The 23,422-nt window shown below is 37.0% G+C and overlaps 2 protein-coding genes across 3 annotated transcripts; one reads left to right on the forward strand and one right to left on the reverse strand.

The window, feature by feature from the left end:
- Nucleotides 1–572: 572 nt before the first annotated feature.
- Nucleotides 573–3,856, reverse strand: pdp2 (putative pyruvate dehydrogenase phosphatase isoenzyme 2). Of its 2 annotated transcripts, none has more exons than XM_067389986.1 (2): nucleotides 3,788–3,856; nucleotides 573–3,262 (listed from the first exon to the last, which is right to left on the reverse strand). In XM_067389986.1, the coding sequence occupies exon 2, from the start codon at nucleotides 3,216–3,218 to the stop codon at nucleotides 1,635–1,637; it is 1,584 nt and encodes a 527-aa protein (XP_067246087.1). In that variant the 5' UTR covers nucleotides 3,219–3,262; nucleotides 3,788–3,856; the 3' UTR covers nucleotides 573–1,634. The 2 variants fall into 2 exon arrangements, with proteins under 2 accessions (XP_067246087.1, XP_067246088.1); XM_067389987.1 differs by lacking the exon at nucleotides 3,788–3,856 and adding an exon at nucleotides 3,624–3,705.
- terb1 (telomere repeat binding bouquet formation protein 1) lies at nucleotides 3,142–23,403 on the forward strand. Its single transcript, XM_067389982.1, has 22 exons — nucleotides 3,142–3,277; nucleotides 4,395–4,452; nucleotides 4,919–5,029; nucleotides 5,132–5,260; nucleotides 7,194–7,322; nucleotides 8,394–8,454; nucleotides 9,207–9,304; nucleotides 9,451–9,579; nucleotides 9,661–9,813; nucleotides 9,895–10,026; nucleotides 11,352–11,477; nucleotides 14,385–14,497; nucleotides 15,682–15,897; nucleotides 15,999–16,297; nucleotides 16,691–16,755; nucleotides 16,907–17,002; nucleotides 17,156–17,425; nucleotides 17,696–17,737; nucleotides 19,177–19,218; nucleotides 21,378–21,448; nucleotides 21,551–21,718; nucleotides 22,623–23,403. The coding sequence occupies exons 2-22, from the start codon at nucleotides 4,446–4,448 to the stop codon at nucleotides 22,668–22,670; spliced, it is 2,505 nt and encodes an 834-aa protein (XP_067246083.1). The 5' UTR covers nucleotides 3,142–3,277; nucleotides 4,395–4,445; the 3' UTR covers nucleotides 22,671–23,403.
- The last annotated feature ends 19 nt before the right edge of the window (nucleotides 23,404–23,422 follow it).

Here is a 23,422-nt window from a genome sequence, read left to right on the forward strand (position 1 = left end):
GGCTCACGTCAGTCCGTACAGCCCTCCGGTGGCCAGATGATGGCGTTATGAAATGCAGGGATTTACATAATATTTGCACAAATTTAAACAATAATATTTATATAAATGTTCAATTCCCTTGTACCTGTTATGTATGCCTAACATTAGATGTTGTGTAACAGAAATTAGTTTAAGCAGATTAAGAGAAATCCTCATTCTCATTAAAAAAGGAAAATTCTACACATCTGACTACAAATGTCATTAGAAGAGACAAAATACAAAATTTAGACCAGACAGTAAAATGTGTATTTTACTTTATATGAATCTTTCTGCTTCCTCTTTCTTCATACTGACACCTTTATCGTGTCCAGCATGTGCCGGTTCCTCCTCACTGACTGTGGTCACCTTAACGTGAGGTGTTTTTGCATGACTTTATTCAATAACCTTTATCTTATAAGGCATAACACGTTTAGAGACTACAACGTGACTTAAAGAGGCTCTATAGTTGCTTCTTTCTTTGTGCGATTCTAAAATATCAACAGATCAATGCGATAATTTGGATTAAACATCTTTTAATAACCAGATAGTGTGAATATAACAGACATCATAAAAATACAAAGACAAAATTCTGCAGTGAAAATATATTATCCCATTTAAACATTTAAAAAAGAGGAGAGTCTGTCACTCAAATTAGAACAGAACAAATAGTAACAATATTGACACAAATAACAAAAATATAAAAGAGGAAAACATTGTTTACTACCAGAAAATATGGTGCACCTGTTTTACTTCATGTATCTACATAAGCAGTGTAAAAGACAATTTTGCAAATTGATTTTGAAATATACTTGCAAGTTGATGTAATGTTGACATAAAATGTAACGTATAATAAAACCTTCCATAAAACCGGCCCCTATGACCTTCATACTTTGCACTACAAATATTATCAGTTTAACCATTGACGAGAATTTTGTTGTGGTACAATGACACAAGTGCAAAGTGAAAATGTCTTCATAGCACAAGCCAAGACAGCCCAGAAAAAAATAGCAGGAGCCAAGTGTGCTAAATTCTTGTAATCTTCAGGCTGCACAGCAACTTACACTTAATGCAAGTGATATTAATGTCTTATGGAACAGCTACAGAATAAAGAAGAATATTTGTCATGATTCTAATTCTACTGCTGTGAAAAATACACTTAAATGACCCCTTCTTAGAACAGATATACCCAATATCACTATAATGAACAATCTATAGACAAAAAAAAACAGCCTAATGCGAAAAATTCTAGAAAACTACACTCGTCATAAAAAGATGTGAGGTATAAAAAAGCAGTTTCAGAGATGCTTTTTATTAGTGCCTGAACTGCATAGACAGATTAAGACTTAACCTTCACATTTGTAACCTTGTGCCATTTAAAGTGAGTCACTGAATTCTACCCTCATTGTTTATATTCACATTTTCCAAAACAAAATGAAAGAATCTGCTGCGGACTCAAAATAAAGTCACCTGTAGGCATTTTGAGGTGTATGCAACTATATATATATAAAAAATAAAAAAAAAACATTGCCTCAAATGCATAAAAAAAAAAATCACAGCTGAAAACAATTCTTCAAATATAATTTTATATATATGAAACTTTAAAATGTTCTTCTTTATTAGTTATTAGTTTTGTTGAAGTTCGGGTTAAAGTAAATCACGGTGACGGTGATGTCATCACGGTACATGCGTGCTAAATCACTAGGCAGAGCCAGCATGGTTGCCAATCTCTCCTGGTCCATCTCTCCATACTCATTTGTGCCCAGCGCATGGCGAATCAAGTGTGTGGCTCCATTCAAATCCAAAGCGGGCGTTGCCCTGGCCCGTCGCCGCAGCAGTAGCTGCTGCATTTGTCCCAAGTTGAGCTGGCTGGCTGAAACCGGAGCCTGCAGATGAATACCTGTCAGATGTTCCGCCACAAGCCTGACTGCCTCATCGTTGGTCATCTCGTCCCAGAGACCATCAGAGGCTAAAATTAAAAACCGATCCTGTGGCCGCAACCGATGGTAAGTGACTTCTGGTGTGGCCTCCAAGTAAGGTGGGGTGAGATAATTAGGTGGAGCATACTGATAAAGATTCAGCGCTTCTAAATCGGAGTCTCCATTCTCTAGAACACTCTGCTGTAGCTCACGACTCCACTTAAAGCGCACGTCCCCAAACGCACGCAATGGCATCAGGACCCCGAGCAGCCTGTCGTCTACGATTACGGTTTGCCGTTCACTGGCCGGGTGCTGCCGCCGTATCCGCTCTAGTTCGGTAACATTGGTAGCGTTGTGGTCTTGTGTGAGTGGAAGAGCACTCCAGCTCCCATCATCCTCCTGGACACCCAACACTGCCCGACAGTCTCCTGCATTTGCAACATGCACACCCTCTGGTCCAACGTGTGCCACACAAGCTGTGCAGCCAGCGAAGGCGGCCTGGATGGCAGTGTTCCGCATCAGGTCATTTGCGAGCGGCACCTGTGCCTCAAGGGAAAGATCCGTGTCGAGTCGCTGGAATGCATAGCTGAGAGCATCAGTAGGGCGCATGCCATCACCATGTTCTTCACTCGCCAGAAGCTCCTGCCAGTAAACACGCAAATGATCAACATAGAGGGCTGCTGACTCCCTGTAGTTGTAGTCATTATGGTGCTTATACCACTGCAGAATGGGCGGCACGGGTCGTAAGGTCTCCATGGCGGCCTCTAGATCCTCCAGTACAGACTCTGCCATCAGAGACACAGCAACGTAATAAGGCAGGCGCTCGCTGACCGCTTGAGCACACGCATGTCCGCCGTGCCCATCAAACACGCCGAAAAGCATGCCACGGGTCTGAAGGCAGTTGGCACTGCTGCGTCGGTCCTCTAGCGGAGTGTTGGCTGAAAGCTGGTTACTCTCAAACCTCAGAACCGGACTGGGACCACCACGGCCATCAAATTCTGGAATACGAACAGACTGCTCGTTAGCACGCAGAACAGCATCGATCTGCAGCCGGCTCAACTGGAAGTCCATTTCATGTCTTGGAGCACACAGTGTGTTCTCTCCTTCCTGTCCTGAGCTTCCATCTGAGCAGCCACCACGGGAGGTGAAGCTCCGGGCTTGAGAAGGGAGCAGGCAGCTTCTAGACAGTTTATCAGGTAAAACATGCTGGCTGGCTGCAAAGAAACTGGCCAGATGTCTTCCACCAGTGAAAAAGAGGAGTCTTGAACACAAATAGCCAGACATTACTGCCTGGATGCAGTGACTGAAGCAGTCTACAACTACAGCATCTGGGAACACACAAAGTGAGATCTCAATATTTAGTAACAGACCGACTTAAATTGAAATATGAAATCACATTAAATGAACAGCAATGCGCAGATTGAAAGTTGCAGAAATAGTTGTTATTAGAGGCTAACGTTAGTGATATAACCAACAAAGATTAAGAAAATGTTAATAATACATAGTTATGAACTACTCCATCCCAAAACCTTTAAACTATAGATGTGTTTGCAATGTAATAAATCCAACATTATCGATTTCTCATAGCTGTGAGGGTCAAAATAAAATCTATATAGCCTTACGTATAAACAGTTTACTTTTAACCCGTGATTTTAAAATGAAACCTGCTAGCTTTTAACGCTAACATACCGGCTTTCGTAATAACTGGCACATTTGACGGTTCATTTTACATTTTAATTATGTTTGTCTACAGATATGTGTAATTGAACACATATGCTGGAACTGTCGGTGGAGCAATTCCCTCAAAGAGCTGCTTTAATATGAATGAAATGCTGAGTCAAACAGACACATACCTGGCACTGCTCGCCGAATGATCTTCTTCTGCTCTTCAGTTCCATCGTCGCAGTAGGTTGCAAACGTGCTGCTTCCAGCGCCCCCTAGAGTCCTCTGTGTGCTCAACATTTCACAGATGACCTATTTTTTACTTTATATACACTGTATGTTTCATAACTAAATATATATATATATATACATGTGCATTCAAAGCAAATAATATAAATAATTAAAATTATATAAATAAATCCTAAATAAATTATATACATTTATTTATTTGCGATTTTCATAAGCGGCTCAAATCACGTGATTCAAAAGAGCGGCACGTTATAGAGCGGGAATGTGAAGTTCTTCCGTTGAAATGTTGTTAATTAATCAGTAAAATTAATGCAAGAACTGAAGGATTTAGACGACTGTGGCCTCATCAACTTTATTAAATAATTTCTTTTGTATACTTTAGGATCGTAGCCCGTGGATATGATGTAAGCTAACCAAACCCTTCAATCGTGAAGTTAAATATGGTGGTGTCTTACGTTAGTGAAGTTGAAGAAATGTTTACTTATTGTTATTGCTATTTATTTACAGTTTGTATAGCATATTTTAACATCATTTTTATATTTTTTGCAGGAAATAGTGACACTGCACGTTGGTGGAAAGGATGGTTTAATGAGATGAAAAATGGAAGGTCAACATCTTATCATAACAGAATATAACTTTAATTTGATATACAATATAATAACTTTCATTAACAACATTAGCAAACACAATTACGTAAAATAATATAGATAGATAGATTTTGACAATCTTTACCATGTGTATATATCTTAGACTGTAAGTTTCCATGCAACTGACAAATGCATAACTGTATACCATATATTCATATACTTATGGGCACTATTGATCTGTAAACAATTATTTAATGTTTTAATGACTAATGAAAGTTATTATTTCAGTTTATAGTAAATTGCTTTAACATATCTGGTTTGTGTTCTGTTGAAATGTACCTGAAGTGGCAACATACCCGTATAATTATTTTTTTAAATATACATATTATATTGTTTTATTGCACGGTACCCATCTACTGTGCAGATCCAATAAGTATTTTTTTGCTTTACAAGTTGTAAATGATTTAACAGTGTTCACGTTTTCAGCTACCAAGACAGATTTGCGTCTTTTACTGGAATGTCTGAAATACCAGATGAAATGGCCTGGCTCACAGAAACAAGCCCTTCTCACCATCATCTCAATCTGCAAACAAAGTGGTCTGATTTACAGCTCAGAACATACACATATTACACAAAAATATGACCTGCACAAAAATATTTGACACTTTTTGGTTGTCTTTAATGATTTCTTTGTATCAGGTCATTATGTGGAGTTCTTCAGAGAGATTGGAGGAATTTCCTTCATCTATAACCTGTCAAAGTCCAGCACTTTCTCTCAGGTTAAAGAGACAGCTCTATTTACTCTTGCATCCTTAGCTGAATTGCATGGTATGTATGCATTATATATACAGAGCCCGCCACAATTATTGGCGTCCTTATTAATTTTGAGCAAAACTGGCTGTGAAAATAATTCTGCATTGTTTATCCTTTTGATCTTTCATTCAAGACAATCACAAAATTATAACCTTTCATTGAAGGAAAAGAATTGAAAGGGGGAATCACATTATGAAATAAATGTTTTTCTTCAAACCACGTTGGCCACAATTGTTGGCACCCTTTTATTTAAAACTTTTTGCAACCTCCTTTTGCCAAGATAACAGCTCTGAGTTTTCACCTATAATGCCTGATGAGTTTGGAGAACACCTGACAATAGATCAGAGACCATTCCTTCATGCAGAATCTCTCCAGATCCTTCAGATTCCCAGCTCCATGTTTCCATGCTTCTTCTCTTCAGTTCACTCCACTCCTTTTCTTCAGGATTCAGGACAGAGGACTGGGATTTTCATGGCAGAAGCTTCATTTTGTGCTCAGAGACACATTTTTGTGCTGGTTTTGATGTTTGTTTTGGATCATTGTCCTGATGGAAGATCCAACCACAGCCTATTACTGGATTTCTAGCAGAAGCGGTCAGGTTTTGATTTTATATCTGTTGATATTTGGTAGAATCCATGATATCATGTATCTGAACAAGATGTCCAGGACCTCCAACACAAAAATAGGCCCACAACATTAAAGATCCAGCAGTATATTTAACCGTGGGCATGGGGTACATTTTTATCCCTGTGTGCACCAAACCCATCTGGTGAGTTTGCTGCCAAAAAGCTCTTTTTAGTTTCATCTGACCGTAGAAGCCGGTCCCGTTTGAAGTTCCAGTCGTGTCTGACAACTGAATATGCTGGAGATTGTTTCTGGATGAGAGCAGAGGATTTTTCTTGAAACCCTCCCGAACAACTTGTGGGGATGTAGGTGCTTTTGATCATTTTTTTTAGGCTTTCTGAGACTCAAGACTCAACTAATCTCTGCAATTCTTCAGCTGTGATCCTTGGAGAGTCTTTGGCCACTCAAACTTTCCTCCTTACCGCACATTAGGACGATTTAGACACATGTCCTCTTCCAGGCAGATTTGTAACATCTTTAGTTGATTGAAACTTCTTAATTATTGCCCTGATAGTGGAAATGGGGATTTTCAATGCTTTAGCTATTCTCTTACAGCTACTTTCTATATTGTGAAGCTCAACAATATTTTGCTGCACATCAGAACTATATTCTTTGGTTTTACTCATTGTAATGAATGATTAAGGGAATTTGGGCTTTGTGTTTCCACATGTTTATACTCCTGTAGAACAGGAAGTCATGGCTGGACAGTTTCATGCTCCTAGTCACCCTGGTGTGCTAAAAAATGTAAATATGGATGGGAATATACTTCAGAGATATTTTACTCATAAGAATTTCTAGGGGTGCTTATGACTTCTAATGCATCACATGAACGTATGCTGGCAAAACTTGCGGACTCCACTTATGCTTTCAATCAGAGATGAGGTAGCTTTCTGAGCTATTTGGAAAACAAGTAGAGATGTTTTTTTTTTGTTTTTTTTAATGGTTATTATTGTTTTTATTAGTTTAACAACTATGGATGTTCAGGTTTGGTATTGTATGTGTTTGTGTATTCTATGTTTGTGGGTGAATAGTTCAAATAAAAAAAAGTTAAATGACAAAAAAAAAAAAAAAAATTGTGTTGGATGTATTAGAGAAAAACATTTATTTGTTCCCCCCACTTTCATTTGTTTTACTTCGATGAAAGGTTAGAAATTTGTGATTTTTTTTTATTTTTATGAAAGATCAAAAGGATAAACTGCAGATTTATTTTCACAGCCACCTTTGCTCATATTTACTAAGGGTGCCAATAATTGTGGAGAACACTGTAAATAATTGTATTGTTAAAGACATAATATTTAACTATAAACATATTTTCTCCCTGCAGAGAGCTGTAAACAGACACTGTGCAAAGAGGAGACGTTTCGTGACTTAGCGCAGCATCTGGAACAGAAAATGCCACTTACGGAGAAAAGAGTAGCGGTGTACATGCTGTCTGTATTGGTTGCCAACAACAGTAAGATTAATCATAAAACTTACATCCAATGAGACCATTCCTGTGCTGATAAAGTGGTTTTATCCAAGTTTTTCCAGACAAGCCTACTGTGAATTTTGAATTGTCATTTCTAGTTCAGGGAACTAAAAGACTAAAACAAATAATTTCAAAATATAAGCTTGCACTAAAAATAACCATTATCCGTCAGTTTGACTGAATGAGCTGTAAATATTCCTTCATGTTTTATTTTAAAATGTCAGGAGAATAACGTAACACTATGGTATTTTAATGTGACATGGTATCACAAAAATATCTGTGGCAAGAGCTCTTTTCAGTCGCTGCTTTCTTTTCCTCCTGATTATTTTCTCTTTTTTTCCCTTTGTATTCCGCTGTAACAGTATGAAAAAAAGACAACATATACAATGCATTGGTGTTCTGTTCTCCCAGTTGAATTTGCGATATATCCCATGAATAACTCACTGGAATGCCCTAAGAATCTCTCGTTTTTGTCCCCAAATTCTCAAGTCTTTCCAGATTTGTTTTGATACGGATGCTTTTCCTCTTTTCACTTCTAATCCCAATTAACAGCATTTACTGGAATGTTTATAAAACAGGTAAATACAATTTATTATATGTCAAAATGACGGAAAGCACTTTGAAATATTTTCATGTAATGCTAAAGTTAATGAACACTTTTGATTAAGGCAATGTATGTTAATATAACACAGATATATATTACCAAAGTGATATTTAACCCATCCGTAATATTGCTGCGGAAAGAATCGCGCTTTTAGGGTTATTCATGGTCTGTTGAAAGTACTTTGTTGATGCTTTTACACTTTTAATTTTTCTTTTAATGTTTGATGGTTGAACGGTGAGTAGAATAATGTCATCAGATTGTGCCCAGTTTTTTTTTTTTTTTTTTAAGTGCATTTTTGCAATCATAGCGACAATTTCACTGATTGTTTACAGTTTAACGGAAGTTACATCCATAATTCACGCAAAGCGTCATGAGGAAAAAGGTCGATAGAGTAGGGAGAGAACAAGTTGTCAATTCACATATGGCTTGTGAATCTGTGTTTTATGTTCCAGGATGTGGACAGACTCTTGCTAAGACCTCCAGGTGTATCGAAACCTTGCTCAGTTTGTTCAGGTACACACATTAAGTTCAATTTGGTCAGGTATGCATCATTATCTGCCATTATTTAATATCTTGTATACCTTTACATTTAAATTTGTCATGTCACGTGACCACCTGTAGGGCGTTAATTGGGGCGAAACTGTGAAAAAGTAATAAGTGAAGTGTAGGAGGCCAATTTTATGCCAATTAAGAGTGTGAGGAAAATTAAGAGGAAAATCATGTGCAGAATACAATGTCACAATATGTTGATAATAATAAATGTCAAGAATGAAGCCATTCTGATGAACGGCAAGGCATCTTCAATAAACTTCATCATTTATTCACCATCATGTACAGTAGTTCCAAACCTGTATGACTTTTTTCTTCTGTGTGGTATTTCCTAAGAATGTTTTTTGTCCATCCATAAAATTAACAATTGTATGGACAAAAAAATTAGATTTTAAAAATATTTCATTTTGTGTTTCACATAAGATAAAAATGAAATACAGGTTTGGAACAACATGAGGGTGAGTACTTTCATATTTTTGATGAACTGTCCTTTTAAGTCTCCAAGACAATGTCCTGGATAACTGAAAACATTCCCAAACAAAATTTAATATGCTCCCCTACTTGGTGTGGAAGCGAAACATTTCAAACACTGTCTGGTGTTTGTTAAAGTGATTCACAAAAATCCAGATAAACATCTGGAAATTCACTTAAAAACTCCTTTGCTGCTCGACAGGACCAGATTTCATTTATATTTGCTTTCTTATGCCACTTTTCAGGCAAAGTTTTCCGGATTCTAATGACTCTTATGAGCAGCTGCAGTTGTGGGCCACTGTGTCTAGTGCTCTCTGTGGCTCTGTCAACAACCCTCAGAATGGTATGATTGTGTTCCCTCTCCCTTTTCTACCCATTTACCATTATTAAACCCCAAACGATTATGTAGATTGAGACTGAGAGACAGATTTTTCTGTACACATGCAAATTAACACTTTCACAATCTTCCAATATAATTGTTTATGACAGAGGAGAATCAGAACGTATGTATGCGTGTGTTTCCCCTGGTGAAGACCTGGCTGCAGGAAGTGGCTTTGCCCAGGGCAGAGCTGGCACAGCCAATATGCTCTTTTATTGGCATGACTGTGGCAAACAACCGTAAGCACATAAGCACAAAATAACATATAACAGCACCTTATGGGCTCATTTTCCCATCTCATGTGAAAATGTGTTTTTCAGCTTGTGCTCAGGAGTATTTTGTGTCAGTGGGAGGCCTGAATTCACTCTCAGACACTCTTACTAGAGTTTTGTCTCAGTCGGCACACAGTCCTGCTGCTTGTAAGATGGCTACGGTAATCACTAAAACATTGTCTGCCTGCATCTCCAACAACGGTAAGAGGAATGCATGCACACCCCAGGAGAACCATATTGGGTTGTTTTGAATTCTCCATTTCCTTTCTCTTTCTGTATCAGAGCAGTTGGTATCTTCTTTATCAGAGTTGAGGGTTATTCCAGGGCTGTTGTGTCTGCTGTCAAGCCCAAACCTCGACCAACAAGACAAGCTCGCAGTTGTGCTGACGATTGGACACCTCACGGATGCCTGTGGTGAGTGTATGGGAAACAGACTGGTAAAATGACTTGCATTCTTCTAAAAAGTACAGAAATTACATGCTGCACTACAAATAAATGAATACCGGTAAGTATTAAGTATGAAGTAAGAGCAGGCATTGGGACATGAACTTCATGAAATTGCATTTTGATGAAGACATTTCAAACCTTTTGTGTGTGGGAGGTATTATCCAAAAGAACAAAATGTACTCTGATACACATTTCAAAAGCTCACCAGAAACTACTCAATCTAGGCCCTTTCAAAATACAATAATGATCACACTATCATCTGTGTCTAACCTTCTATATGGGAGTATGCAGATTGAGAATTAGGGTTGCATTCAGTTCATACACAAGCAAAGCTCCAATATATTAGTGCGTGCAAAGTGAACTCTACATTCAAATTCCTGTTACTTCTTTTTATTATTCTCAACAAATTCCTGCAATGTAGCTTGATGCACTTCAACGATAAGTTTCAGCACTGATTTCAACAGTTTTTGCATGTATATAGATAATATTAAGTAAAATGAATAAATCAGCATATGAATTATGATTTGATTTGTCTTTATTCTTGTATCAATATCTTTTCCTGCATCTGTTTAACCCCATATTTGTGCATTCACACCAAGAGTGATTACTATAACAATAAAGATATAGCTCTAAAACATTAAAGAATAGCAGCTTCCACACCACAACTAGAACAATAATGGCATAGAGAAATAATATCTTTGGAATCACTTTCAGAATAATTTTGTTCCAGCTGATGAACGATAAAAACATTGACAGCCAATCAGAATCCATCCTGCTTTAAAGAGCTTGAGCATATAGGCCTGGTTTCACAGACAGGGCTTAGATTAAGCCAGGATTAGTCCTTAGTTCTATTAGGACATTTAAGTATCTTTTATAAACGTCCCCTAGAAAAAACATAACCGGTTTGCATCTTGAGACAAAACAATGGCACTGACATATTTTAAGATATGCCAGTACAAGTTACTTTCAGTTAAAACATGCATTTTAGTCTAGGACTAGCTTAAGCCTTGTCTGTTAAACTGAGGATTAAAGTGACAGATGACAAAATTGCAGCAAGTGCTTAGAATAAACAGAATGATGTTGAGTGTTGGTGTTGATGCTAATGTAGTTATTGTTATAGTTATATTTATAGTTATAGTTCTTAGTGTGAATGGGCCTTAACAATGCAAATAATTAAACTAACACTAACAGTATTTGTTTATATAACATTATAGCAGATTTGTTTTGCCTCCTTTCATGCAGTATACAAATCTTGTATATTGTTGTAATTAGTCTGTTCTCTGTCTATGTAGTAGAGCATCAGTCTCAGTTGTTGTCGGCTGGAGGTTTGCCAGTTATGATTTCCCTGCTCACTGAGGCCAGTGATGAAGAGATCAGAAAGGCAGCTGTGTTCGTTCTGCACACCTGCAAAAGAATCAGTGAGTCTTGTTTTGTTTTGTTTTTTTCTTTGTTTTTTTTTCACACTATGGCTATAATAGCTAATGATGGGAAGTTCGGATCAATTTACTGACTCTGATCTTTATATCTTGTTCAGCAAAATGAACAAATTTTCTTTCTTTCCAAGTCATTTCAGCAGAATTTAATTTAAATGTTACATGTTAATAGCCAAATTTCCCCAAAACATCTTTAGCCAAATTATGGGAAACCGATGTTATTTAATTATTTTGTGACCGCCACATAAGCTCTGCAATCTGTACAAGAAACAGAAATGATTAGTTCACCTCCAGAGTCTTCTGGTCCGAGTCATTTGTTCTTTTGTCACGTGACTGCTTCACGGCTCAGTATTACAGTCAATAATACTAATGTAATGTTGTATTTGTTGTTCAGTATGTTGGATTATATTTAGGAATTATTCTGTGCTATAGTTGAATACTTCCATAGAAGCACAGTTGCTTCAGACAAGCTCAAGGCCACACAAAAACAGATGAGACGAGCAGTTGCTTTTAAAACAGGATGTGGCCACAAGGTTGAATTCAACATTCTACATGTTGAAAAGATTCACTGAAATCAAGAATCCAATCATTTCCACTCTGGCACTCACTAATGTATCTCTGCCAGCCTTGTTGCCAGATGAATGGGAAATTGCCAGAGAAACTGTGCACAATTTGAACAAAAGAGTGTGTACTGTGTTCATAATGTCTAGTGCATTGCTATGTTGAAAATGTGTTGGCTACACAAATAATATCTATTAAAAAATAACTGCATATGGAAGGTATATTGTGAATATTGTGATATACTTTGCTAACTAATATGTGACTTTTTAGTTAAAAAAAAAAAGCTACTTTAGGTGATTTATTATGGCCCAAAAAAAGTGAGTGATTCATAATTAAGCATGATGATTGTAACATTTCTAATTTCTATATTTAACAATTTTTTTATTCAGTAACATTACAAAGAAAATACAACATACAACAAGGTGATGTATCAATAGAGAAAAAAAACAAAACAGCCGATCCACAATGAGTTCAATAGTCAAGTCAATAATACAGGATTTCTCCATACTTTTTATATTATATGATTAAAGTAAATCCACTGTAAACAAGTATCTTGCTTTATTAACGTGATTTTATCCATCATACCTATAAAGTTTAAAGCATTAACCAACTCTTTATTTCTGCTCTTAATGTTATGTAAATAATCTATCTTGACAGAAATTCACAAATTTATAAATTGTAAGAAATAAAAAATCTACAATTTGTGACCAGAAATGCATAATGTAATTATAAGACTAAAATAAAACTACCTGCTTGTTTGTAAGGAAGGTTGGGAAATAATAACTAATTTATTAGTGCAATACAGAATAAATGCAGCTATCACGTGACAAAAGAACTATCGACTCAGACCAGAAGACTCGGGAAGTGAACTAATCATTTCTGTGTCCTGTACAGAGCCTATGCAGGAACAAAAGAATTTTGCGCATGCACAGTCAACACAAAATGAACGAATCACTCTCTGAGACGACTTGTTATTTCCGAGTCATATAAAAGATTTGTTCAAAATAAATGAATCGTTCATGAATGACCCATCACTAGTAGTAGCATGCAGAAGTTTTTGCAAAAGAGTCTTTGGCAGGGAACTAAGAAATATGTAGTGACTACAAAAATAAAAATGCAAATAAATGTCTTCATGGACATGCCTGAAAATAAAATACTTTGAGAAAGCCTTATTCAGGACAATACAAATACAATAGATGCACACTGCTGCCTTTATTGCAGTGGTGATGATATGCTGCTAACCTCAGGTGCACCATATCACACACAGCACCACTTAGTAAACATACCCTTGCAATTATAGTGAGAATTATAGTAAAAGTCCCCTGCAGTCAATAATTTTATAACTTAAAATTCATCTGTGAAAATCAAGATCACATATTTAAACGATTTTTCTTTTGAAAAAAATTTCTCCATGCCTTAAAATAGCTTGAATGTAACTCTATACCCTTGCTCATCATTTAGTATATGCTGGGCTATGAATTTGCAAATTAGTCCCTGCCTCCACTCAATCACACCAGCTCGGACTTCCTGATCCACCTGGTCAACTTTAGTAAATGCTACACAATGGCAAATGTAAATATTGGTTTAATTCAGAGTTTCTGGTTTGAACCAGAAACTGATTCAGAAAAAGAAAAGGAAGAACGAATTATACAGGCAGGGCCAGTTCTGTGAGGGTGCTTGAGTGAACGAAGCACCTTCAAATGAAAGCAAGAGCACCTCAGTTGATAGTATAATAATATCATATCGACTAAACAGATTTGGTGAATGCTCCAGTGTGTAATTGTGTTTGCGCTTTGGAGAACGTCAAATGTTTTTATTTACTACGCGTTTTTTCAGTGGTGAGCAATGTAGCCAATCACAGACATGTTTGTTGATCTCTTGAACGCAGTGACCAATCAAGGGTGTTTAATTTAGTCAGAACACCAGAGTTTTTGTTCAAAGTCAATAAGAGATTTATTGTGCCGTGTAGACAACTTCATTGAAATTAACAAAATTTTGTAAGATCGCAAACTGAGATAAGTTATTATAGAGGGAGCTGTCTTTGCACACTTTCTAGGCTATATGTAATCCATTCAGAATTTGAATAAAAGTCGACACATAACAGTTATTGATATGATTAGCATTTGGCTTGACTATGTTATCAAACAACTAATAATGTATTGCTGATGTTACACAAAGAGTAGGAGAGAGTAAGACGGCTGCCTTCGAACACCACACAGACATATAAACAATATTAAAACTTTTTTTTTTACCACAGAGGGTCTTTAATATCCTGCTTCTATTAAACTTTGGATCATGAGGATTTGACAATTATTTTCCTTTCCCACCCAGCTGAATCATTAGGCGCAGGCATGTCTAGTATGGATCTACAGGATTGTGACTTAGAGACACACCGGCAGTCAGCTGGAGAAATCCTCCAGAGAATACAGCATCTAGAGAAAAAGGTATTTGTGAATGTATATTATTTCAAAGTTTGCATGGCTATTATGCGTAACTGTAAAAGTCATATTAAAACATGGATGAGACAGAGATTTTGAGTTTTTGAGAAGCTTTAACACCTCCAAGAGCATTCTTTTTGTCCAAATTGCTTTAACCAGATTTGATAACATGCTCTGACAGTAAGACAAAAATGTGACTTAAAAGCATTTCAGAGTCCACAGAGCCCTTTAGTTTTTCAATCTTTAACTCGAGCATGCATACATCATGGTAAGGGAAGAGTGCGCTATGAATACCTTCTTACTCATAAAGTTGGCATGAAACGGAAGTTGCGATTGTCATTTCTTCCCTACTGTGACGTCTATCTGAGTGAAACGGCATCTGAAATGAGAGGGCGGGACTTGATTTCGTCTTTTGGGAATTGATTGGATCGTTGGAAGTTGGGTGTTGCTAACAAAATGGAGGCAGATATGAATGCCCATTTGCAGTCAGTTGTGGGGGATTTCTCTCCACCGGACTCACTCCGAGCACCCTCACGTTACTGTAAGAACTTTATGTATTGAGGATGACGAGGACGGTTAACGGCACTAAACAGCGAGAGAGCGCACGCGAGAGAGACTGACTGACTGGCGGTGCGTGTCTGTTGGCACAAAGCAAGCGGGTAAGAGCAAGTGTTTTCGGTTCATTCCTATGGAAGTTGAGCCTATGCTCGCGTGTAAGTTAAGTATGATGCTCAACTTCCATAGGAATGAATCTAAAAATGCTCCGGTCACTTGCTCTGCTCCAGTGGACACGCAGCCTGACTGACTGAGCGTGTCCTCAGGTTCCTTTCCATGTTTGGGTACTGTACACCCCAATGACTGGCATCAGCGGTGGTTAATGCATTAATCTCTATAAAGTGAAGCTTACCCCAGCGACAGCATTTACCCCATACGTCACTGGATCTGCTGACAATTCCAGATAGCTCGACCCTCGCGCCATAGCATGTGACAGGAAGAGACGATGAGTCGTTTTGAAGGGGGAGGGGAGGTTAATGCTTTTGATTAAAGATCATGAGGACACATGAATTTTAAGTGCACGGATAAATTATTGATAATAAATACTACAATATTCCATAAAAAATAAGAATTGTCAATTTTGATTTCATGCCGACTTTAACTTTATCAGCCTAATTTTGTATTTTGATTCTCAGATGGGTGTGAAACTGTGGGAAAGAGACATTGAAAGCCAGCAGCGCAGCATGCAGAGGTCGGCCTCATCTGTGGAATGTAATGAGGCAATGTGGGAGTGTTCTGTGATGCGAAAGGTCAAAGGTCATCATCGAGTATGTGAGGAGTTACACACAACTCCTACAGGAACTCTAGAACATCCAATCACAAATGAAATACCGTACGACCAAGAGAGCATGGTAAGAATCACATGCAACTAATAGTAATGTGTTAATATTATTGAGCATTCTTCATCAGCAGTTTCAACAACATAAAATTGTGTGTTTGTGTATGTGAGCAGCAGTGTGTCAGCTCTGACGAGTGTTTGAGTCAAGCCCAAGTCACTCACTTCAAACGCTCTAGCTGGGAAAAGGGCAAAGAAAGAGAGCATGAACAAATAAGAGAGAATGAGAGGAATAATGAGAGGAGTGACAACCAGGAAAGAAGGAGAGAGAGAGATATTAAAAAGAGAGACATGGAGATTAAATCTGAAAGAGTGGCGAAGAGATTAAAGATGATGAATCTAGACTCAGACGTTAATGGCAACAAACATCTCCAGCACTGCAGCACGCCAGCAAGGGGCAGCAGAGATACACAGCGGTAAACAAAATTCAATTAAATGAGTTTTATTTAATTAAATTAATGAGTTATGCTATAACGGTTTTGCTTGAGACATAGACTGTTTCATTACATGTAATTTGAAGAGTAAAGAGTTCATATCAATGTCTTTTAAAAATATATTGTACACTTGTGGCCAGAAAATGTAAACAAATTGATTTTTTTGTTGGAAGAAAATGTGGTACGGATAGTACAGTATGAGTTATTCTTGTTTTCCTCATTCCCAGTTGTTTTATTCATGATTAGAATGTTCACATTTAATCCAAATTCACATAAAGCATTTAATTTCAATGACTTTTCAAGACACAGTCAGTAAATTTTTCCTCCTCAAGGGAGTGACATTTCTCTCTCCGTTTTATTTTTGTTGGGTTTCAGCCCAGATATTTTCAGACATCCTGATCCCATGAAGAGAAACCAGTGCACACGCACTCTCTCAGATGGTAAATCTTTCTTAAAACATCACGCTCTTTTTGTTCTAAATCACAGAAAAATCTTCGATTCCTCTTCACCTACAGATTTATTTTAGCAATTAAGTTATTTGCCGTTCATTTGATGTTTTAAATAATGAATTTGTGCTGCATTCTTTTTCAGATGAGATGTCTCTGTGCTCTGAGGTGTTAGACAGAGAAATTAATAGGTTTCTGAAGCCGCCCTCTCCCAATAAACCCAGCAATCTACGCTGTGCAGGTTTGTGTCTGTATAAATGCATACAAACAACACATTAGATGATAAAAGCAATGCATTCTGCTACTTTCTGGTTCATTAATACTCTCATTGTTCTTTTTGTCTCACATATCCATGCTGTCACATGCACACACATGCACCTTTTCCAACTCCCAGGTTGTGTGAAACATATGAATGAGATGGACAGTCGTTCATTTGGCGTCGTGTTGCGTAACTGCAGGTTTCAGTGTGACTTTCACCAGGTGCTACAAGAGGCTGAGGATCGATTCAAAAGAAGCCAGCAGTTAGAGAAGACTAGTCACACTTTAACACGTGCTCACATCAACACACACGGCAAAAACAGAGAGCACAGCACATGCACTGATGAGGATAATAAGAGTAGCAAGAGGGAAAAACGCAGACTGAGTCACCAACCATCAGACGGATGTAAGAGATGGCGTCCACACAGTTTTTCACAATGTCTTTGGGATTTTGGAGGAATGTGCACCTACCTCAGATGTTTAGAAAGTAGCTTTGATAGAACAAGGCCTGGAGAACAAAACACACACACTCATGAGTTACATTTAGTCATTTAGCAGATGCATTCATCCAAAATGATGATCTGTTTATATTATATACACACATGCTATATTGGCTTTTTTGTGTGTGGATTTTGTTTCCTTTCTGCTCTGTAATCCTCAGTGTTTCTTTCTTTAGGTTTTAGACTCACACCACTGAGAAGGCCATGTGAAACATACGGTAAGAGAAGCTTTCTTTTCCTATGAGGACAAAAGTGGATTGTAGCTCTTACTGTAGATGTATCTCAGTTGCTTTGAGTTTGGGCATTAGACAGTGGAATTTAGAGGTGGGGGGCATTCATAATATCTGTGCCACTATAAACATCTGCAAACTTCCCTTGTGTGCATATGCAAAGAACTGGGTTAAAATATTGAATAAGGTGATTTTCTTCAACACAAGACTCTCCTTTGCTTTCCAGATTTGTCTATGCTGTTGAAATGTCTTTCCATCTTTACTCGCAGTTTTTTTCCTTTGTGTCCTCCTTTTTCCCTCAGTCTCACTCATTCCATTCCCTCCATTGCCTAGCTGTGGTCTCTGAGTGCTGTTCAGTTGTTCCTATGTGGCTTCTTTCCCATAACCTCAAAACTTACTCACTGGACTCTCTAGATATGTTCTCAGTATAATTGTCAAGTAAATGGTAATGTACCATCCTCCAGTCATTATCGCAAGTCTGGAAAGTGTGATCAGGACCCCAATGAAAAAAGATTTTTACTTTACATTTTTAAGTCATAAGATGGCACTAATGGACTTGTGCTGGTGTACAAGTAGAAATGTGCAGTTTAGCGGCTATTATGCAAAAGAATTTTACCAATCAATGTTCAGTCAGGTTGTCAATACCAATTAATTGACCAATCAGAGTCAAGTATTCTAAAGATCCATGATTATTTCAGCTGGATGTGTTTCTGTTTCTTTAAATGCTTCCAGTCAACTAGAGTGACTCTACTAGAGATTCTATGATGATCTTGATGGATAATTTACATTTTATTTTTAAAAAGTAACATTTAGATGAATATGTAAATTTGTGCTGCACGCTTTCCTCTCAATAACAAAAAACAGCGGTGGAAAAGAAAAGTTAAGAACAGTGGCCATAGCGATGTGGGTATGTTTGCACTAGCTCTGCAATCACCACATTTTTTTTAGAGAAATGAAAACAGTAGTGCTGCACCAATCATAATTCTTCTTTTCTTTTCTTTTTTTTTACAAGCAAATGGGGTGATTCTGATACTGGTTGCCTTTTTTTAAAGCAAATTGATTCTATTGTTTGAATTAATTCCTTTTCTTTGCATTGACATTACAGTACAGGATAGCTCTTTCGGCATTATCCTGAGCATTCGTTTCATGTGTTGTAGAATGAAAGAGAGGCTCTCAGGAGTGCGCATAAACATCACATCCTTTTACCTGGCAAAAACATTCCATTGAGTTACATTTATTCATTTAGGATGAATGTATCTACTAAATGAAGAAATGTAACTCAATGGAATGTTTTTGTTGGAAATTTATAATTATATACATATTCTCATGATCTGTTTATATTTTATACACACATGCTATTTTGGCTTTTTGTGTGTGAATTTTGTGTTTCCATTCTGCTCTGTAATTCTCAGTGTTTCTTTCTTTAGGTTTTAGACTCACACCACTGAGAAGGCCGTGTGAAACATACGGTAAGAGAAGCGTTCTTTTCCTATGAGGACAAAAGTGGACTGTAGCTCTTACTGTAAATCTCAGTTGCTTTGAGTTTGGGCATTAGACAGTGGAATTTAGAGGTGGGGGACATTCATAATATCTGTGCCACTATAAACATCTGCAAACGGCTCTAAAGTTTGATAAATGTTGTGTGTGCATGCAAAGAACTGGGTTAAAATATTAAATAAGGTGCTGTTCTGTAACACAAGATTTTCCCATTTTGTCTTTGCTGTTGCAATGCAAAACTGGTCTTAAACAAATAAATCTGTAGCCATTTAATTATCATCCAAACAAAGATGATACACACATGTAGCATGAGTAGTTGTTTTTTATTTAAATTATATTGAATTATAGGATTTGAAGTAAAAACAGTTTGACTTTAGAATTTTGAAATTATGCTATTTGCACAAAACAAAAAGCAGATGGATGGATATGATGGAGAGCAGATGGATAGAACGAAAATGCAAATTCACTCTCTGACAGTAGGTGGCGCTTATGGAACAGCAGCGATATAGCATTTATTTGGGTACCGCTGAAAACAAATCAGCTCTGTGCGTCTAAACACTATTTTATATATAAGATAGTGATAAGAGGAAAAGAAAATGGCATTGAAAGACAGATCTGTTCCTTCCAGACATACATTCATATAAACACCCATTTTAAAATTTTCTTCTATTATTTAGTGCATCATGAACAGTGAGTATTTTCTCTGCTGATGTGTCTGTTCTCCTCTTTGCGTCAGTCTTCAGTATGTCCCGTCTCTGGCCTGTGTTAATGTCCTGTTTACAAACTTATAATAATATTTTTCACACAAATGACATTTAGGGAAATGATTGCAATGCAGTTTGAGTCTGGAACAGTGCAAAGTCTGGAACAGTGATCAGCCAAAATAAAGCTAAAAACGATTGCTGATCATGTGTTTGGTGCAAAAATATACTGGTTTCCAATTTATGACCGGTCGACCAGTGCATCTCTAAAAAACACACCCCAAGAATTCATTGCACTCACACAAATGCTTTCAAATATATTTTGAGGTCACATAGACTAAATTTTGGGAGCATATGCAACCAAAATTATCACAATTTCGAGCCTTGCACTGTTATGATAGTTTAATTATAAAGTATATTTGAGACTATAGACTATATAGATCTGGCTATGTGAGACTATAGTTTGAATAAATACATTTTCTTTGTATTACACATTTACATTACTGTACAGAATAGCTCTTTTGGCATTATCCTGAACATTGTAAAAGCATTAGTTTCATGTGTCGTAGAACGAAAGAGAGGCTCTCAGGAGCATGCGTAAATGTCACATCCTTTTCCCCGGCAAAAACGTCATTCACATAAAAATCAGTCTACAGGCTTTCATAGTCGACCTATGAAGTCTGAGAAAGTTTCGTTTTTTAGGTTTTGTGGATTATTATTTTAAATTTGTATTTTGTTAATTTATAGTCTACTTGATACCTGAATGGAAAAAGTAAATGATAAAGATTTGGACTAAGATTTACTCAAAGGAGTATGTGTGTGTGAGAGAGAAAGACAGATAGTTGGAGCATATGTGTATGTAAGATGGGTAACTGGATTATGGGTCCCTGGGGGTTCTGATCTCTAGTTATTGAGCTGTTACTATGGAGACTAGTCTGTTCTGTACCCCAGAACAAAGTCATTAGGACTGAGGATATGACCAGACACAAGCACACACTCTGTTGCACTTACAGGATCACGACTTTGCGGTTCACTGTTTCTCTTTAACAAGATCAGTGTGTTCGAGTCTGCCAGTGCACATCCATACATGCACATGCACACATACACACAAGTGTTTTGTTCTTCTCAAGAGTTGGTGGAACAGTAAGACTGTATTTTATAATAAGAATGTCATTCATGCTGAGGGGAAGGTCTTGCTATAGTCCTGCTAAAGAACAGTGTGTATTTGTTCTTTAGGTTACAGGGTTCAGTACTGTGTGTGCAGTTTCACAGTCTGCCCACTAAATCATTCTAAAGATCAATATAACTCCCTGCTGCCCTGTGCAAGTCTTACCATTTGCATTGCTGTTGCCAGCATGGACACATTTTGAATGCTTTGGTTCTTTAATTCAATTTCCTGCCTTGCTTGTTTTCTTTTTAATTTCTCTCAGGCCCAGACATGGAAGAGAACATGGATCACAGACATTTGAAGAGAACCTCAGAATGCTGGCACCCAAAAAATGTATGGTATGCCATGATTTCACACTAATTTAACCTGCATTGAATTTGCCAATCATCTTTAGTCCAGATTTATTCCGTAATATGTAATCGTTTTCTCATTTAGACTTCATGCCATCACAGAGAGAGGCGGAACTGGTCTGCTGATGAGTTGTGCTACCTCAAAATGGGTATGAAAAGGTTTGGTAGGGCCTGGAACTCCATCCTCTGGACGTATCCCTTCCAGCCCGGACGCACCAACGTAGATCTGGCCAAGAAGTACCGACACATGCAGGCATGACATGACCAATAGTGAAGATCAGTTTTCTGAATACTGTAACATATAAATTTAACAAAGCCTATCCAGAATGTTCACTTAATATTTTACTCCAAAATCAAAAGAAAAAAATGGTATATTGTGCATAAAGAATTCCTAATTGTCTTTAGTGCAATGCAAAAGAAAAATCCTCATTATTATTACTGTAATGTACATAAAACATAATTGTATTGTATGTTGAACTGTATTTAGTTTAGCATGACTTGAATAAAAATAAAAAAATCTATGCTTCCAGCAGGATGATTCACATTACAGTAATAAGAAATGGGAGGGGTGCTTAATTTTGAGCAGCAAATCAGCATATTAGAATGATTTTTGAAGGATCATGTGACACTAAAGACTGGAGTAATGATGCTGAAAATTCAACTATGCCATCAAGAAATAAATTACATTTTAAAATATATTTTATAATATTTCTGTTTTTACTATATTTCTGATCAAATAAATGCTGCCTTGGTGAGCAGCAGAGACTTTTTTCAAAAACTTTTCAGTTGTATATTTGTATATAGATAATAATTATTGAATAAAATGATATAAGACTCCCAGTAAAAGAATGAGCTCACTAAAAGGAAATGATAAAGAAACAGTGACCTCTTTGGTATGTGGCGGTCACGTTGTTACATAACATAGTGTGTTCTTCTGAATGTCTGTCTCAAATCAAAATGACTAAATGACAAACTTAATGAGATCTAGAGGTCATCAGATGTTAGTTATATTGCAGTGCCAGTACCTTCAAGGCTATGGTATCTAGCCTGTATATTGTGAAAAGAAGTGCACATATCGTATGCTTGCTTCCTGTTTAATTTCCCCAGTACTGTTCTTTCAGAATTCTGATTTTTCTCTCTCTTTCTTTTACTGACAGAAAACCAAAGCACAGGGTTTGGATCTCTCTCATGCAGGAGATGTATAAAAACATCATCAGATAAACTCAAAATGGACATTTTCTGCTGTCAAATCTATAAGGATTTTTCACCTTTTATGTTATGTCTTATTTGAATAGAGTAATGTATTGGATACTTTTGTTTTTGGATTGTATAGATTTTCCCTTATTTTGCAATATAACAAGGTGATGTGTTAGAAAACAACATTGTTTGCACTAAAGAGAAATGGAAAAAGAATAGATTGTTTTGTTTCTTATAAAGTTATATTTTCCCTTCAGTTTATTTGAAAAACAAGTGATATGTTAACAGTTACCTGTTTATTTGTTTTCGGTCAAATTCCCTTGATTTGCATGTGAGTCATATATTTGTATAAAGTTTACATTGTGCAACTGTAGTGTCCATGTCATCTATAATCATTCCTCTTAAGGCTGAAGTACACAAAGCTCTGTTATACAAGGATAATGAGGCATGGCATTTCCTTGAGATTCCAGCAAACGGAAGCAGCTTAATATTTCATCAAAAACTTTGTTGCATGCTCAGTAAAGAAACCCAGTGGAAAGATGTTTATTTATATGAATCAAAGTTTCTTAGGATAAGAGCCAGAAAGTTAACCTCAAAAAAAAAAGGAAAACTGTCCCATGAGACCCCTTTTCTATGGAAAGAATGTTGCCCCTCTCCCCCAGAAGCTTCTCTGAGATGTGTGTAAGAGAGAGGGGCAACATTCTTGTGCATGTTATCTTCCCAGAAACTTACCGGGAAACTCCTGTGTTTTGGGATCGTT

The sequence above is a fragment of the Chanodichthys erythropterus genome, chromosome 7 (genome assembly GCF_024489055.1).
Source record: "Chanodichthys erythropterus isolate Z2021 chromosome 7, ASM2448905v1, whole genome shotgun sequence".
Lineage (NCBI taxonomy): Eukaryota > Metazoa > Chordata > Actinopteri > Cypriniformes > Xenocyprididae > Chanodichthys > Chanodichthys erythropterus.

Bases quoted from the DNA above. Each gene is read 5' to 3' on its own strand.
- terb1 (XM_067389982.1), top strand. The intron at 5,261-7,193 runs GTATGTATGCAT...TTCTCCCTGCAG, and splicing joins ATCCTTAGCTGAATTGCATG to AGAGCTGTAAACAGACACTG. The intron at 17,738-19,176 runs GTAAGAGAAGCT...TTCTTTCTTTAG, and splicing joins AAGGCCATGTGAAACATACG to GTTTTAGACTCACACCACTG.
- pdp2 (XM_067389986.1), bottom strand. From the start codon at position 3,218: ATGTCTGGCTATTTGTGTTCAAGACTCCTCTTTTTCACTGGTGGAAGA.